At 35.5% G+C, this 18728-nt stretch overlaps 1 protein-coding gene across 1 annotated transcript; it reads right to left on the bottom strand.

Annotated features, from left to right (window-relative positions):
* Positions 1-519: 519 nt before the first annotated feature.
* LOC102599448 (probable protein S-acyltransferase 17) lies at positions 520-14823 on the bottom strand. Its single transcript, XM_006343456.2, has 10 exons — positions 14574-14823; positions 14375-14468; positions 13677-13771; positions 13390-13557; positions 13228-13300; positions 13051-13103; positions 9766-9857; positions 9628-9680; positions 2085-2210; positions 520-1479 (listed from the first exon to the last, which is right to left on the bottom strand). The coding sequence occupies exons 1-10, from the start codon at positions 14720-14722 to the stop codon at positions 1204-1206; spliced, it is 1179 nt and encodes a 392-aa protein (XP_006343518.1). The 5' UTR covers positions 14723-14823; the 3' UTR covers positions 520-1203.
* Between the last annotated feature and the right edge of the window lie 3905 nt (positions 14824-18728).

The following is an 18728-nucleotide window of genomic DNA, read 5'->3' as shown; positions in this document are numbered from 1 at the left end:
GCTATTTTAGAAAATTGCTTCTGAAAATAAGCAATTTTTAGCCGCAATGTCAAACAAGATCTAATTCTAGTTAATTATTTGCTTGTGAAGTTTTAAAGTTACTACTTTGCTCAAATAAGTTACTTGAATAATTCAAGTTAATTATTTGCTTGTGAAGTTTATTTGTTTGGAACAAACTTTCGAAGTCTACTGCTTGATTGGAACGAAATTTTCATTTGAATTATTTATTAAAATGTAATATAAATTTATTTTCTTCTCTTCAAATTATACATGTACAACGTACCTATGGAGAAACTAGTAATTTTTTAAATCAATTTATTTGTATAGTCAATTTGGTTCGATTTTTTTGGTTATTTTTTTGCTTAAAACCAAAACCAAACATGATTATTTGATTTCTAAAATTAAAACCAAATAAAAAAAGTATCATTTTTTTCCTTCAATTTGATTCGATTTTCGACTCCGTGAACACCTCTACCCCTGCCTATTTGTATAGAAGTTTGGGAGCCTTTTGTGAAAAGAAAAAAAAAAAACACATTTTATTGCAAGTACCCTACTTTTTGGTATTACAAGAGTTTCCACACATCACTGAATTCATTAACCTAATAAAAAAGCAGAAGGAAGTTAAGCTGCTGGGTACATTCTCTCTTCATGGCTACATGAGCACAAAATTCATTTGAATTCAATCCGAACTCCAGTTCCACTGCTGACGGATACATAATACATTGGGATTGCAACAGATACCAGGCACTCATTCTCGTCCTATTACATCGTACATAATTAAATCTGCTGCTAAGCAGCACAGAGGTATAAAAAGTTGAATAAAGATTGAAAAACATCCAAGAAATATGAGGAAACCTAGGCTGCACCACAAGTAGGAAGTAGAATGCACAAAAAAAAAAGAGCAGTAAACACCTCCATTCAATAGCTGCAACCGCAGAAAAGCAAAAGGAAGCAACACTGGTGCACAAACTTAACCCCCTTCCTCAGAACTCGTGCAATCTTTTCACCACATGCAATTAAACTGCATTGGTCATGCTAACCCAAGAATAAAGATAGATGACTTGTCGATTCTTGTCATATGTTTGGCAAAAATGATTGTGCTTCACATTTAGGTTCCTTGGTAGTATGATTATTAGACTAAAGACATTGAACCAAGGACGAGCTACCAAGACCCTATGAGATATGGGTCACCAACTGACAACTCTAACCTGATTTTGATTTCCTCTGTAAGAATGACCGTCTTGTTGAAAGAGGAACTAGAATCTCAAAGACATTCTGGAGCACTCCTTTATCGTAAATGTTATTCTTAACAACCTCCACTTCTTCAAGACGGGACCTTTGGAAGAAGGCTTTCCATTTGCTCACAGGGTGCTTCTTTTCATGGTTCAATTCAGCTAAACTTGCTTTGAGTGCTGCTGCACTTGCCTTTGCTTCATTAACCTTCCTCTTCCAGCTTAAGTACTCTTGCCATTTGAAAGTCTGCAGTTCACACGAGCAACATTTAGCTTTAGATGTGAGCTAAGAGCAAGCTGTTATTTCAACTTTTAAAATTTAATAGTTAAGCTGAATCAATAAGGTATATGATTATGATATACTAATGCATTTCTACGATTAGGACGTTCTAATGCATTTTTTATCACTATCTTGTGTCCCTTTCTTCTTTACTTTACTTTTTCTTTGCATAGTCAAATTAAAAAAAATAAAGGAGAGACTCCTATCACCCTAAAAGAGAATGCTGAAAGCTTCTGTCCCAAGACTTCTTAGCAAAAGAATCCAAAATGAATAAACTCAGGTTTTCAAGTTAAATATTTTAGTCGATCGATCCAAATATTGTTTTACAAACCAGATCACACATATAAGAGTAGATGTTTTTTTTCTTCTTTGCAAAATATTTTGAGATCCAGTCAACTCCAACTGGCCCAAATTTTGTTCAATGATAGATCAAAAGGCATTTTTCATTTTAGGTGTAAGGTCCAAGAAAGTAATGTAATAGTAAAAAATTACAAGTTTTCTATTATTAGACATGTGTGTTCCATAAGCTCACTTCCAAAGAAAATGCAGGTACTAAATAGAAAATGAACTACCTCATTTGTTGTGGTATTTGTGACACACAGTTTGGTGTGGTATGCAAGGAAACCGGCCAGTAGCATAGAAATTATAGCCAGAAATACCATGATAAGTATTTGAGTGTTGTATGAATCCAACAACCACTGATCCAAAGCAGAAGATCATCATTACGAAACAAACCATAAGCACAAATACAAATATGAATGTATTAAGAGAGCTGGGAAAGGGGAAAATCTTATTTTTAAGAAAACAAGAAAAAGGTGTAAGCATCCTTAGTTGGATCATATGAGTCTTTGTTTGCAAAATTTAAATTTCCAGGGGTGTCTGCAGGGGGGCAATTGATGGTCTGTGATGAACCATGCCCCCTTGCAAGTGTGAATCGTTGTTGGAAAAAGACATTGAAGACAGAGCTTCATTATGGGTACAATCAATTGTGCTCAAGCTCAGCAGGTTCTTTTGAGCTGCCTTTGAGAGATGCGATAAGGTTGCCTTCGAGCTTCTTATGAAGATTGATCAAAAGAGGATGCTGACTAATCAGAAGGAGATGCCAAAAAAAAACATTACTGGAACAATTCAGAAAAAAGTTAGAAATTTAGTTTTCCATATGAACTCCAAGGATGGTGACCGAGGAACAGGGGGAGGATAACGGCTTCTTCTTGTCAACGAAGATCAAGATATATACTTGGAATGTCAGGGGGGTGAACAATGTGAATAAAAGGAGTCTTGTCAGAAGTCCAATACAGCAATGGGGGGTGGATGACAATATCATATAGAAACTAAATTGGAGGGGACAGATTCACATCTGCTAAAACAACTCTGGTTCAACAGGTAGCTGGGTGAGTTACATCTAGTTGCTGTAGGGAGTAGTCGGGGATAGTAATAATTTGGGACGGGAGATATTGGAAGGGTGAGCTGGTGGATGTGGCTGGTCAATTGATCACCTGAAAGTTTGAAGTTGTTAATCAGAATCTAAACTGGTTTCTAAGTTCATTTTATGCTAACTGCAACAAAGTGAAGAAAAGAACTATGCAGGGATCTGTCTGCTTTAAGGTGCATCTGTACAGGGCCCTGGGTGATTTGTGGTGACTTCAATGTCACAAGATACCTCTCAAAGAGATCATCAGGTCACAGACTTACAGGAGCTATGTCTGAATTTTCTGATTGGATCAATGATATGGAGTAATTTGATCCCCCTTTATTTGGAGGATCCTTTTCCTGGAGAAGAGGGGACAGCCATTTGACTGCTTCTAGATCGGACAGATTCCTATACACTCATCAATGGGATGAAGTCTTCACTCAGATCAGGCAAAGTACCCTTCCAAGGCTCGTGAGACCTCAATCCCCATTATGCTAACCTGTGGTGAGTTAAATTTGAGGAAATCTTACTTCAATTTGAGCAATGGTGGATGCAAATCGAGGGTTTTCTGGACAAGGTAAGGGAATGGTGGTCTTGCTTCTCAGTTAATGAGACCCCATCCTTTATCCTAGCCTCAAAACTGAAATTGTTAAAAGAGAAGTTGAAGCAATGGGGACTGGAAAATAGGGTGGACTGGAGACAGAGAATGAAGGATGTTCTGAACCAGTTAGCTAGTCTGGGGGAAATTTAGGATCAGAGAACTCTCATCGAAGATAAACTATTACAAAGAGTCCAACTTTCTAAGGAATATGAGGATGTGTCCAGAAATGAAGAATAGTTTGGAGGCAAAGGTCTACGGTTCAATGGCTTAAGCAGGGGACAAGAACACCAAATATTTCCACAGAAAGGCCACAGCACACAAAAGATACAATATCGACAGGTTGAAACAAAAGGACTTGAGGTGACTGATCCTGAAGAGATAAGAAGGGAAATTGTCAGTTTCTATCAAAAATTGTATAAACTATAAAGAAACAGAACAATGGAGGACAGACTCAACCTACATGGATCTGGTAATATCAACTTAGAGGAGAAAGTTTGGAATTAATGACAATTTGAGGAAGAGGAGGTATTGTAGGGGATCAAGTTGCGTACAAGTGACAAGGCCCTGGTCCTGATGGCTTCCCCACGAGTTTCTAACAGAATTTCTGGGCATTAGTCAAGGAAGATATAATGAGCACCATCAAATGTTTCTATGATAACCAAGTTTTTGAGAAAAGCTTGAATTCTACATATGTTGCTCTTATCCCAAAAAAGACAAGTTGAATTCAGGGATTACAGACCTATAAGTTTGATAGGTGGAGTCTACAAGATAATAGCTAAGCTTTTGGTTGAAAGGCTGAAGAGAGTGATTAACAAATTGGTCAACAAACACCAAATGACTTTCATAAAAGGTAGACAGATCATGGATGTTGCCCTCATAACCAGTGAGTTCATGGACACTAGAATTAAAGGGGATACCCCTGGGCCCTGGCATCATGTAAACTAGATACTGAGAAGGCTTATGACCATGTCAATTGGGACTTCCTTCTCAATATTCTTCATCAGATGGGCTTTGGCGAGAGATGGTTTGAAATGGATAAGAGCCTGCATTAAAACTGCCAGGTATTCAATTTTGATAAATGAGGAATCTGCTGGCTTTTTCCTCTCAGAGAGAGATCTTAGACGGAGATCCCTTATCTCCATTCCTATTCATCTTAGCCATGGAAGGCTTTGACAGCATGATGAGAATATCCATTCAGAATACCTTGCTGAAGGGTTTTAAAATAGGCAGTCACTCAGGGGTGGATATGCAAATATGTCATTTACGCTGATGATACATTCATTTTTTTGTAAAGCCAATGATTAACTACTCAAGACTATCAAGATACATTTAGTGTTTTTGAGGCAATTTCTGGGTTATCTGTAAATTGGAAGAAAAGTTGTGTTTATCCTTTTAAAGAAGTGCCCCAGATACAGAGACCAGCAAAGATTTTGGGTTGTAGAATTGAGAAACTTCTAGTAGTGTACCTTAGTATTCCATTGGGGAACAAACACAAAGAGCTGGTGATCTGGGATAGTATCATTGAGAAAACAGAAGGGAAACTAGCTAATTGGAAGGCACAGTACCTTTCTTTGGGAGGAAGAACCATCCTGATAAATTCTGTCCTATACTTTTTGCCAACCTACCATGTCTCTCTTCCCTATGCCTGCAAAGGTTGAAAAAAGACTAGACAAGCTAAGGAGGGATTTCATATGGCTGGGAAATAAAGAGGGTAAAGGCATGAATCTGGTCTAATGGAAAACTGCACAACTGAGTAGAAGTTTTGGTGGTCTTGGTATCAGAAACCTGGGGTTGCAAAGCAAATATCTACTAACCAAGTGGTGATATGGAGATTTGGCAACGAGGAACAACCCTGTGGAGAGAAGTGATTGTCAGCAAATATGGGTAGAATAGGCATTGGTGCTCCAATACAGTCAATAGTAACTATGGCGTCTCTGTCTGGAGAACAATTAGGAAATTGTGGAACCAGTTGGTCAGAGATATTACTTTCAAGGTGGGCAATGGTAGCAAGATTCAGTTCTGGAAAGAGCTTTGTATTGGTCAGGAGCCTTTGTTGCTCTCCTATCTTGATCTGTTTACCCCTAGTACCAATCAAGAAGAATGGTAAATGAAGTATGGTCTCCTCAAGGATGGAATCTGAGTTTTAGAAGACACTTCAATGATCGGGAAATAAGTAGAGTAGTTGGTATATTGTAGGATCTTAATAGCTTTAAGGGCACAAACATGGAAGCAGATTTAGTAAGATGGAAGCACAAGTGCACAACAGTGATGGAAGCTTTCAGTTAACAGGCTATACAGTAGCAAAATGCAGGAAGTACCAGGGAGAATAGATGGCCCTTGGGGGATGATTTGGAAGAACAAAGTACTAGTTAAGGTAAGATGTTTTACCTGGCTGGTTGCCAGAAGGGCCTGTCTCACTCATGAAAAGCTCCAAAGGAGAAGTTCTCAGATAGCCTCATGGTGTTCTCTATGTAATTAAACTAATAGCAATTTGCTCTTACACTGCAAAGTTACTGCTCAGCTATTCTTGGACCTGACACAAACTAGATGGACAATGCCAGAACACACAGTTAACCTGCGGAGCTGTTGGATCAGGAGAGAGGGGAGCAAAAGTCAGAAGGGAATATGATTCCATCCTGTAAATGGTGGTCAATTTGGAGAGAAAGAAACAAGAGGTGCTTTGAGATTACTGCTGAATTTGTTCAGAAAATCCACTGGAAAAGAACTTCCTATTTTTTGGTGTAAAGAGGAGGGTGTAGAGGACGCATACTAGGGTAGAAGGTTAGTAGGTAGTGGAAGGTGGTTGTGCTTTTCGAGGGTTTAGGCTTGTTGGTGTTTGTCGTTGTACTAGCCGTATTATTGTAGTTCTTGTTTTTAATATCAATCACCATCTGTGTTGCTATTATCGCATTATTCCTTTCTTGTATCCTTTGCCCTGCTTCCTTTGTTAGTCTCTATGTTTTTTTCTACACTGTTTTCTTCTTCTTTGTACTTGAATTTGATGCATTTGAGCCGAGGGTCTGCCGCAAACAGCCTCTCTACCTTCATGAGGTAGTGGTAAGGTTTGAGTATACTTTAACCTCCCCAAACCCCCTTGTGGGATTACACTGGGAATGTTGTTATTATTGTTGTTGTTGTGTAAAGAGGAGGGTATAGAGGATGCTGGACAGACTTAGAATTTATAAGATCCTTATAGTTTTTGCTACCCAGTTTTTGTGTAGCAAGTAGATGTTCAGTTTGATTCAGTTGTAAATTTCTTTTGATTGGAGCCAACATATCCTTAATGCTGAAGAATACAACATTACTTTTATCAAAAGATAAAAACAGGAAAAGGAAAAAATAGCAAAGAAAGAAAATTAAAGAATAAGAAACTAAATAATGGAAAAATATATTAATAATAAATAATTAAGTGTAATTAGTTTACAATAAATTGGAAGATGACACATGTATAATTTAAATTGGTTTAATTCTTTTTCACTTTTCTCACGCCTCTAGGAAGGTGATGACACATTCTTTGCCACGTCAGCTCTCAGTCTTTTTTTAATTTCACTTCAAACAAGGATAAGGGGGTAATAGGTCGCCCATAAGGTAAAGGTGTGTAATGACGGCTGTGCTATTTTTACTTTTTAGACATAGGGCTGGGAAAGTGGGGGTTTTACCTGTTTTTTCAAGAGGTCACCTATTATGGACTCTCTATATCTTTAGATGAAGAACAATCCATCCCACCAAAGAAGGTAATCTTAGTGTACTGACCCCTAATTGAATTGTTTTAGATTCAGAAGTGGAAGAAATTGCTTTATCAACTAATAGTGGTCAAATTGGCATATTACCAAACTCGAACGCTCCATGCCTTCTTACGCACGTGGTCTTGGGCTCATCTCTTTCGGCTATGCGCACTTGGTAATATCCACATTCAACTATATGTCCGACATTCATGCATAAAGGTACTCCTAATGGGTTAAAGACCATATCAACAGATCTTCTATCATGTAAATAAGGCATATCTTGTGTAGGCAAAAATTTGGAAATGATACCTTTATTTCCTGTCTTCTAGCTACTTTATCGCCTACTTTGATTTCACATTTCTGTGAAATATATGCACGAATACATCTCGATTCAGAAAGATAAGGGCCCAAAAGTCTAAATAGGGGGGATACAAATTCCTTATCTCAATGTGATACAACCATTCCAATTTTAGCTGGGAAAGAACGGTGTAGTCCATCCGAACCGTCCAATGAAGAATAAGAGGAGAGAGAAAAGCATCAATGGCGCGCAAAGCGCATGCAGAACAGGCACGAAGAATAAGAAGTATGCAGTAGAAGCAGCCGAGCTCATTCCCTTCACTTGCGGGGTCCAAAGCAATGCTATCTTTCATGGAAAAATCAAGGATTTGGGGTTTCTTGCTATGCTACAACACTAAATAAATCCATTTTGATTAGCAAATATATGAATAGAAAGACAGATCCATCTATCTGATTTAGATTTGATATCTAAAAGAGAATCAATCTCATTCAACCTTTGATTGGAATCCGTTTGAAAGGATCTTACATTGTAAAGGCGATATGATTCCAAACCTCCATTGCAAGCTCACTCTTGAAATATACATAGTAAACCACTTTAAACTCGCAGTTAGTCTTGGCCCGACTATGTCCGAGGGGTGTCCTTTTTTTTTTTTTTTTGATAACCGAGAAATCCGTCTGTGACCCGCCCTTTGGACCAATCACAACCTTCTAAACTCGGTGGATAATGGGCCCGCCCCTCTAAATCCTTTTAATGCTTATTTCACTTCTTTTTTTCTTTTTCTCCTATTGCTAATGGAACTTTGGTTCCAGTAACCTCCTGAACCTTATTCATTACATCAACCCTTCTTCAACAAGGGGAAGATAGGAGGTAAAGGTAAGGTTGCGTACACATCACCCTCCCATGACCCCACTTATAGAATTTCACATGATATATTGTTGTTGGTATATATGAAGGACTAAAATGATCACTTTTTCCATATATTAAGGACTATTTCGACTACATGGTATATATGAGGGACTAAAATAGCCCAACCCACATACATTAAAGACCATTTTGATCATTTTCTCGAGAGGAGAGAATAGAGTACTTTATTTGAAATTTATGAAGATAGAGTTGGAAAATAGGTTTGTAGCACTTCTCTAAATTTGGAATCCAACTCGAACTTGGATTTGGAAATTTTAGTTCATCAAACACTGATTTTAAAATAAAGTGAAAATAATTCCAAAAAGAAGTGAATAATTCTCATGGCCAAACAGGTTTATGGAGATGTTCCTCTCCAAATCATTCTGTCCACTTCACCGAAATATACATGACTACAAAGCCTCATAAAGAATGTCCCTACCTCCTCAAATTCCCAGCCACAGAGGGGTCTCCTCAAGGAAATCTCTGATGACGGTGACGACCTGTATCTCCCATAACTCTTGGCTGCCATGACATCCTATCCCCTTTCTACATTAAAAACTAGCGCATAAAGTTGTCTTTCTGCATTTTATCACTGCATCCATATATAGAGCCAATACCATATTTTGTTCCCCTTCACAATGAAAAGGCAATAAATATTGAGAAGTATGATTTCTCCTTCATTAAGCCTCTCCACTTACTCAACCCATAGAAGGCCTTCACATTCTTTGGGAACCAACAAAATTGGTTATTGCCTTACTTCACTTAATCACCTTTCTGCACATGTCCCCTTCTCTGTTAGCATATCTCTATACTCTTTAGCCACTTCCCTAACAATGAGATTGACTATCCCCACTGTTCGAATGCACGACCATTATTGATAGGAGTTGAGAATTTCTCCCAACTAACCAAATGAAACTTCTTGTTTCCATCCCATCCCACAGGAAATAGCTCATCAATATCTCAAGCCTTCTGCTCTGGAAATCGAAGTAGGATTGGAGAACAAGGAGATAAAGAAGGTTGAGATGCTTGATGGCATTGCCTTTATCAAGGACTCACATATTAATTATTTATTAATGTTTCCAAAACAGATGAAAATTTGACAACACATAAACTCACATGCAACAGGGGAAGAGATAGATATAATCAGGCAGAATCCAAAAGGTGGACCTCCACTTACCACTGCAACATGTGGAGCCAAACTACTGAATGATTTCTCGAAGCCATAATAAACTGCATCAACAGAGGAAGACAACTATTACTTTGGGTCTAACATGCAATTGGGCACCAATAACATTTAAAGGAGTAGTCAATGCACCAGTAAGAATATCTATAACCCGTAGTTCTTTCAGTCTGCCAGCTAGCACAAGTGCAATAGCAACTGCCCCATATAAACAGAGAAGAAAATGCCTGCAGATGCATGTCCAAAATAACAGGAAAGGTAACGTAAGAATCTTATCAGCATGAGCATCAGTGTATAGTACAAAATCTTTTAGAATTATGTTGAATCTTCTGTTATTCACATACATATTTTTCACAAGCATGTGACGTGAAAACAAATGAAGGTAGTGTCAATATTAAATACATGAAAAATAAGAATTTTCTCAAATAAGGTCAGATTGACCGAACTTTTATGACGACTTACGCCTCGTATTTTCTTCAACAATAGCAAAGAGTTTAAAGTAACCAAGAGTGTGGCTTAACCATCAATGAAGTGGGTATACATTATGGGAGAATAGAGTTCAAATTCCAAGAGAGACAAAGAAAAGTGCAAGGTGATTTCTTCCTATTTGCCTAACTTGAGTTACCCCATACCTGTGATAGTGGGAGGTAGCAGACACCCCGTGGAATAATCAAGGTATGCACAAGCTTGTCGGACACTACCATTATTAAAAATAAAATATATAATATAAAAATAATAATAGGACAACAACATTATATTTTTATATTTTTGATAACCGAGAAATCCGTCTGTCACCCACCCTTTGGACCAATCACAGCCTTCTAAACTCGGTGGATAATGGGCCCGCCCCTCTACCCCTCTCCACTTAAATACCGGGCTTCGCTTTGCATGGTGTGGGGTTTGAACCTGCGACCTAAGCCACAAATCCTCCATCTTTTGCCACTTGAGCTAGGCCTTGGGGGCACATTATTAATAATAACAATAACAATGACAAAGAGTTTGAATGAGTTCCTAACTTAAAACAATGCTAGTAATGGAGTTTTCTATTTTTTCATTTATTTCTTTTTTGTATTGGAGGGTAAATTTTTGTGCAAGAGTAAAGGTATTGTACAAATTCCAAAATTATGCAAAAAATTAATAAGAATCATCAGCTGTGAAATAACCAATCATTTATGCTAGTAATGGAATCTTCTATTTCTATTTTCTTTTGCATTTGGGGGGAAGGTGAATATCTGTGCTAGTAAAGGTAACCTGTGAGTTCCAAAATTATGTAAATACTAACAAGACTCATCGGCTGAAAAGGGACAGCAATAATGAATATCCCCTATCAAGGGTATTTTCTCACGATGAATTGAAGATTGGTACCATTGATAAAAGGATGCTTCATGCCACACCTTTGATGAACTGCACAGACCGGTAAAATGGGTTTCCAAAAAAAAAAAAAAGAAGAAGAGATAATCTGAAATCTCCTTTCAATCATCTAGCCGCTACTCTCCAATCAAAAGTACTTTGTAACATCTGAAGTTCCAACAACAACAACATGCCCAGTGTAATCTCACATTCTACTCATGGTGACATCCTGATTTCTTCATTACTTCTTATGAGAGTAACATATCCTGTCCATATTGCCTATTTCAATTTATGGATGTGTTGCATTTTCCCAATTATTTCTCATACTTTTAACTGAAACCAACCCATTCCACATGGTCTAAGCATCTTTTTAATTCTACCATGTAGCACAAGGGTAAAACAACACAGTGGACTAGAAAACAATGGAAGAATAGTCCTCTTATTGCAACAGAAAGGCCACTGAGAGAGAGTGTTTGTGCAACGAAAGAGACACTCCTTAGGTGACGGATAGGTCACAACTTCGAAGCATGAAAACAAACTCTTTGCTAAAATGCAAGGGAATGTGTGCAATACACGCCCACTCCCTACCCTGGCACTGGTGATAGCACTTTGTGATACCATCCAAGGTGGCATACCACTATTAAAGTTGATATTTTCAATAGAAAATCAAGAAGATGTTTATCATGGAAGGAAAACCCAATAACGAGCTCAAGGATTGTAGGGAAAAGTGGAAGGAAAACCCAATAACAATCCCAAGGATTGTGGAGAAGAATGGTCTAAGTGATACATATATTTCATGGTTCTAATCCAAGCACAAGAGGAAGAAGATTTTTTTTAATTTTTCGAAAAATTGGGGGTAGGGAAAGGGGAAATGGGAAGGGGATTACAATGTGGGGAATCGAACCCTCACCAACAAGGTGGGAGTTCAGGTAGACAACCAACTTAACTACTAAGATTCCCAAGAGGAAGGCGATTGTGGCTCATAGCAACCCCCAAATTGATGAAAAGAAAAGCCCACCAAGGGGCTGAAATTCTGCCCATAAATGGGCTGCAATTCACATCCATGGTGGCGGCAATTCAAGCTCAAAAGAAAGTTGTTTAGAGGCTGAAAATCAAGCAGAAGAGGAGGTTAAACTCACGTGAGATTCAAGCCTAAAAGGGGCAGCATAGCCGTGTATTTCTTGGTAGTATTTGGTAACTTTTCCTTATTTTTTATTAGCTAGTTTTGGATGTATTTTTACCAAGTTTCCTAGTTAGGGTTTTCTATTTATTATTTCAATAAAAGTCGGACTTGAATCTCATGCTACTTGGGATAGGTTTTTCCTATATATAGGGATGAATTTTGTTATTTTCAAAAGACATGATTAATATTATTTGAGAGGATTCTTTTCTTGCAACTTTATGTGGGGTGACTATTGATTCATCTTACAACCTTATAAGAACGATTATTTAACAGGTAAGACTAATTGTCTTAATTCTCAACTTGATGTCTTTAGTTTCCATTAAAGTAAGTTAAAGAAGGTAATTAGTCTCATACTAATTGTTGTCTCTATTTTCTTCGAAATAGAGGTCTAGATCACTTTTGATCTAAGTTCTTGAATTGAATCTATTAGTATCATAATAAGTTTTAATCTGCTAATTGTAAATACTAAGATCAATTAGGGTTCTTAGCACTTTATCTTGAAATTTGGGGATTTTATTCTTGATTTCACATATCATTCATTTCTTGTTTTTTGATAACCGAGAAATCCGTCTGTGACCCACCCTTTGGACCAATCACAGCCTTCTAAACTCGGTGGATAATGGGCCCGCCCCTCTACCCTTCTCCACTTAAATACCGGGCTTTGCTTTGCATGGTGTGGGGCTTGAACCTGCGACCTAAGCCACAAATCCTCCACCTTTTGCCACTTGAGCTAGGCCTTGGGGGCTCATTCATTTCTTGTTTTTAATCTTTGTATTTTCGCTTCTGCGCTATTTTCTTGTATATTCAAGTAAAAAACACAATTTTTATCACTTTGTGTAAAAGATAAGACCTTAGGAAGAAAGACCAATAAGTAATCATTTTCTCACCAGAGAAGAAAAGCCATAAAGTATCTGCTGTTTTTCTCACCTATGCAATTATTCTGTCATATTGGAGAAACAGAATGAAAACCATTAGGACATATACAGTGAATATATGCTGATATAGAGTTAACATGTATGCGTATGAGAGATAGAAAAGAATGGAAAAAGGAAAAAAACACAAACCATCCATCCACAATGATGATCAAATCTAGCAACACAGCGATCACAAATGCTGCAGTGCTTTGACCTAGCAGGTCTGAGCAAGAAGTAGAAATAAAATTTGATTATCTAGTGTAGTAAATAAGCTGGAGCTTTAGAGGTTTTAATTGAAAGAAACACACTCACTTTGGGATCTTGCAGGTAGGACATTCTTTTTCTGAGAAAATAATATTGTCATAGGGATAAGCAGAAAGATAGTGTGAAACATTCCCAGCATTCACAGTTCCTGGGTCAGAAAAGCTAGTCAATAGAAAGAGGAGAATACCCCCACCAACTGCCAACAAGCTTATGTACCTGCAATTTTATGTAATTTCTAGAAAAATTCACGTACATATACCACAAAAATCAACAATCAAGTGACAAAAGAACTGATGCATATGAGAATGTTTCAAAGCACAAGGATTCCATAATACCTGTGCACTTCACCTAGGTAATGCCCAGGAATGTACTTAAAGGCTGACTGCACAATTAAGTAGTAACTGGCTCCAATTATTCCCAAATATATGACCTGCGTTTAGTAACAGACAACTTTCAGATAAAGTTTCTATATTCATAAAAGAAGAAAAAGGGGCATGAAAATAGAGGACAGCAGACAAAACCAAAGACCAAAGAATGAAAACAAAAAGAACAAAAGAACTCTCATTGAGTCTCCTGCAAACTAGTTCCATTCCCAAGTCCCAAAGACAAACTAAATGCTGTAATTGTCATCACAAAGATTCGCTTTGGAAGAAATTTTCATCATTTACACTTGAGTTTTTGGATAATAAAAGCAACTTTTGTATATTAATGGCACAAAATGGGATCTACTTTCAAATTCTTAGAGCACTTCACATCATCTAATGCAATACAAGTAATTGATCGAAGTTGCGGTTCCACATTTTTCCTACTGAATGTGTCCATAAAAGTGTATTATTATTCTGAGCACCAATTATTATAGTGCTCAAGTTGAGCTTACTCGCCAAAATATTTGAAGTTGCTACACTGTCAAATTAAGCCAAAAAGTTGTGGAACCTTGGCATCACCATTTTCAACATTATTGTACAGCATAGATTCTGATAAAGCAGTAACTAATTTGAAGATGAAAGAAGGCGAATTGAGAAGGAAAAATAACCTGGAGAGTAGGATTAGGACGATCACAACAATAGTACTCAACGCAGAAGAGTGCATTGGAACCTCTTTGACCAAACACAGCACCCACAAAGCGGCTGAAAATTCAAAATTTGAGCAAAATCCCATTTTAAATACTTATCAAAAATTACAAAAACGGTTGGGAGCAACAATTATATGCATTAATATAAATAAATAAATACCGGAAATAATCACAGGCACCAAAAGTGAGAAAAAAATGGATTTTTTGAATGAAAGTGCCTTCGAAAATAGGCCATTGGCCGCAGAGGAAAGAAATCAACACTAGCAGTGTCACCAGGCCGTGGATTACAAGAAGCCATTCCACCTCCATCTCAATTGTGCTCAAATTAGTTATGGGAATGGGAGCAGATCGTTGTAGACTTCTCCATTATTTCTTTGATTATGACTTTTAAAATTTTATATTATATTATTATAAAATCACCTAATTCAACACCAAATGTTATATACAAGCCCCAATGCCCAATACAAGTTACATTCTTTTGTCTCAATTTATATGCCTAAAATTTCGAGACTCAGGGTGAGTTTGATATAAAGGAAAATGTTTTAAAATTTCATATTATATTATTATAAAATCACCTAATTCAACACCAAATGTTATATACGAGCCCTAATGCCCAATACAAGTTACATTCTTTTGTCTCAATTTATATGCCTAAAATCTCGAGACTCAGGATGAGTTTGATATAAAGGAAAATGTTTTCCAATTTTTTCAGGTTCGGTTGGATTAAATGTTTTGGAAAATATTTTCCAAATCAACTCATTTTTCTTAAATTTAAGGAAAATGACTTTCCTTAAAAAAATAAGCAAAACATTTTCCAAAACTTTCTTCCAACTTCAAATTACATTTTTTTATTGAAAAAATCAATTTATTTTGTCTCTACCCTCAAACCAATTCCCCTCCTCCCAAAATAATAATTTAAAGATTGTTTTAAAAATAAAAAAAATTAACTTCAATTTTATATTTTTTTACCCCACCCCACCCCAAAAAAAATAAATTTAAGTTTGTTTTTTAAAAATATTTTCAACTTAAAAATCTAATTTTTTCACCCCTCCCCCCGCCATTTTCACCCCTATCCTCAACCCACCCCCTACCACCACCCCCAAAAAAATTTAAGTTTGTTTTTAAAAAATATTTTCAACTCCAATTTTTTATTTTTTCACCCCTACCATCGACCTCCCCCCACACCCCACCCCGGCTAGCTCCCCCAAAAAAAATTTAAGTTTTTTCAAAAAAAATATATTTCAAAAATTATTTTCTACTCTCTAGTGAAAATTAAAGATATTTTCTCAAAAATATTTTTCATTCATAAATCAAACACTAAAAAAACTTTTCCAGAAATTATTTTCTACTCACCAACCAAACATGAGAAAATAAATCAAAAATCTACTTATTTTCTAGGAAAACATTTTCCTTCGTACCAAACACACCCTCAATAAAAAAAATCGAGTGTAACAAGGAAAATGATACACTCTATTAAACATGAGAAAATTGAATAAATGTGTCAAATAATTATTTTTTTGTTTTTGTAACACTTTGATCAAGAAAGGGTCAAACCCACTTTAAAATGTAATTAAGTTAATTTGGGACCAAATTAATATTTTCAAAGCTTTCTAATCTTTTATAAAATACAAAAAAAAACACTACATTTTTCAACTACTCTAATTCTAACCAAACCATTTTTTAAAAAAAAAAGTAAAAGAAAATAGGATTCAAAAGTTATAGTTCTTCTTCTTCTGCTCTCCAACATTCTTCTCTTCTTCTTCTTTCTTAGAAAATCCGATCATCAACAAATATTCTCATTGTCGTTCCTCCTCATCTCCGCCGTCACTCTTTCTTTCTGAACTGAATGGGTAAGTCATTTTTTAAAAAAGATTTTAGAATTTTCGAACAACACACTTTTGATTCCAAGTTCTTTTCTTGGATTAATGAACAAGAAATCGTAACATATCAATTTTTTCATTTCACAATGGTATGTCATTACGACTTAAAGAACATATGTCACTGACCGCTAGGAAAATCTATAATACTTTTGCAAGTCCTTCCTCCTAACATTCTTTTCATGCAAATATCATTCACCCGGTGTTTATCAATATAACATTGGCCAGACGTGCGGCATATTTAGGTTATAATCGCCCGCCAACAGCAAAACTCTTTGATTTTTTATCAGGATCGTAGAAGCTCTGATATCAATAATTTGAAGGAAAAATACTTTATTTATAAACTCAAAAGCTCTTGAATGTCACTTCAAGTTCTCTCTATTTCTCTATAGATCTTTCTTTTTCTGTATATTAAAAAATCACTAGCAACATCCCTATTTATAATCGTAAGAAACCAAATTAAATTAGGACTAGAAAATTTATTACTATATGAACTAGGCAGGGACAACTACAATTCATTGTGGAAAATAAAGTCTCTGGCCTTAGGCCCCCAAATATGGGAGGCCCCATTTTTTAGTTTACTAGTTAGGACTAAATCAAAATAAAATAAAATTAGAACTAGAAATTTCAATTCCAAACGAATTAATGGATGTAAATTTGATATGACTATTCACTTTTTAACTTTTCAATAAAAAGTAGAATATTGTACTTTTTAATTTTTTTTTGCAAGTTATCATTTCTTTATCTGATATATATATATATATATATATATATATTCTTCTCTCTTCCTCTTTTCTATTTCTTCTCTCTTTCTCCTTTCTATTCTTCCATTCTCCCTTTCTCTTATTCAAAGCTTAAGAATTTTTATCTGTTCCATTGATAATTTCAACTTCAAGAGAACATAGTTTATGCATTAAATTTTGGAAAAAAATATTGAGGCAGTCAAATTCTTTTTTGAAAAATAAGTGTTTATAGTTCTTGAAGTTGAAATGCATTAAATTATTCATTCTAATTTCTACTTTATTTTTGTGTCTTATGTATCTTAGATTTTTTATTTGATATTGTAGATAATGTTTAAAATATTTGTTAGAATTTTAATATGTCAACTAGAAAATTTGAATCCAATCATTCTGTTTGCAACAAATTTTAAAGTGACAGAAAAATAAACTACAATCACAAATAAAATATGAAGAAACATGATTTTATTGATAAATCAATGTGCGGGTACATTCCGTTCCTCCCTTGATTCTTCTCTCTTTAGAATTTTCCGTAATTCGAGGGTCGTTAATGGCGTATTTCTCAAACTTGGATGATTTGCACTTGATCTCCATAATTCGAGGGACGTTAGTGGCGTATTTCTCGAACTAAGGTGATTTAGATTTGATCTCTTTATGAATATTCCATGAATTTGTGGAATATTTGAGATTTTGATCTCTTTATGAATATTTCATGAATTTGTGGCAGAATATTCGAGATGCATTTTCAAAAGAATATAGTACTATTTATATTGGCATGAACTAGGGTGTATGGTTGAGTAGCCTCCAAGACTTCTAATTGAAATTGAACACGCCTTGTTGAGTCTCAACTCGAATTGAACACGTCTTGTAGAGTCCTCCCCACAAAATTTTAATGTCTACACATTCAAAACTTGAAAGAAAAAGAAAAATCGATAATTTGATAAAATCTCAAAAAGGTGCTCTTGATAAATTTTTGAAAAATAATGTCAAATTAAATTTAAAAAACATAGGGGAATGGTCTTTAGATGAACAAGTCACTTACTTAGTTGAAGTTGAGTTAGGTAATGATATAATTAAAAAAGAAGAAGGAGAGGAAATTAGTGAAAAATCAGACGTAGATTCCTAAGAAAATCAAGAGCTTCTAAATGAATTAAATAATTATACTCCTAAAAACACATAGGATTCTAGTCAATGGAATAATGTTGAATATTAAGAGATCTATTAGTAGAAAAGGGACCAATTAAAATTATCAACGCATATTTTTCAAATGATTAACTTTTAAAGCACTTTTCTACTACACATTATTTTTAAAAGTTGGCAAATGGAGCAAAACATGAAAGAAGATGGTTAGTTTATTCCAAAGATTTGAATAAAGTATTTTATTTTTGTTGTAAGCTATTTAATACGCCTTTTAATACTAAGAACAATAAATTAGCTAATGAAGGTGGTAGAGATTAAAAAAATATAAGTACTAAGCTTAGAACTCAAGAAACAATCAATGTTCAAGACCAAATTTAGAATTTAGATTGCATAATAATAAAACAATTGATAAAAATGTTCGAGATCAAATTAATAGAGATAGAGAACATTGAAAAACTGAATTATCAAAAATTATTTTCGTGATAAAAAATTTTGAAAAAAAATAATTTGACATTTAGGGGGGAAATGAAAAAATATATCAAGAAAATAATGAAAACTTCT

This window comes from Solanum tuberosum, unplaced genomic scaffold, assembly GCF_000226075.1.
Source record: "Solanum tuberosum cultivar DM 1-3 516 R44 unplaced genomic scaffold, SolTub_3.0 scf00045, whole genome shotgun sequence".
NCBI lineage: Eukaryota > Viridiplantae > Streptophyta > Magnoliopsida > Solanales > Solanaceae > Solanum > Solanum tuberosum.
Note: the sequence above shows the minus strand (reverse complement) of the source record. Positions and strands in the feature narration are given on the sequence as shown.

Coding starts and splice junctions, on each gene's coding strand:
- LOC102599448 (XM_006343456.2), bottom strand. CDS start 14,722: ATGGAGGTGGAATGGCTTCTTGTAATCCACGGCCTGGTGACACTGCTA. Junction 13,558..13,676: donor TACCTAGGTGAAGTGCACAG/GTATTATGGAAT, acceptor ATAAAATTGCAG/GTACATAAGCTTGTTGGCAG. Junction 9,858..13,050: donor TTTATGGCTTTTCTTCTCTG/GTGAGAAAATGA, acceptor ATGCATCTGCAG/GCATTTTCTTCTCTGTTTAT.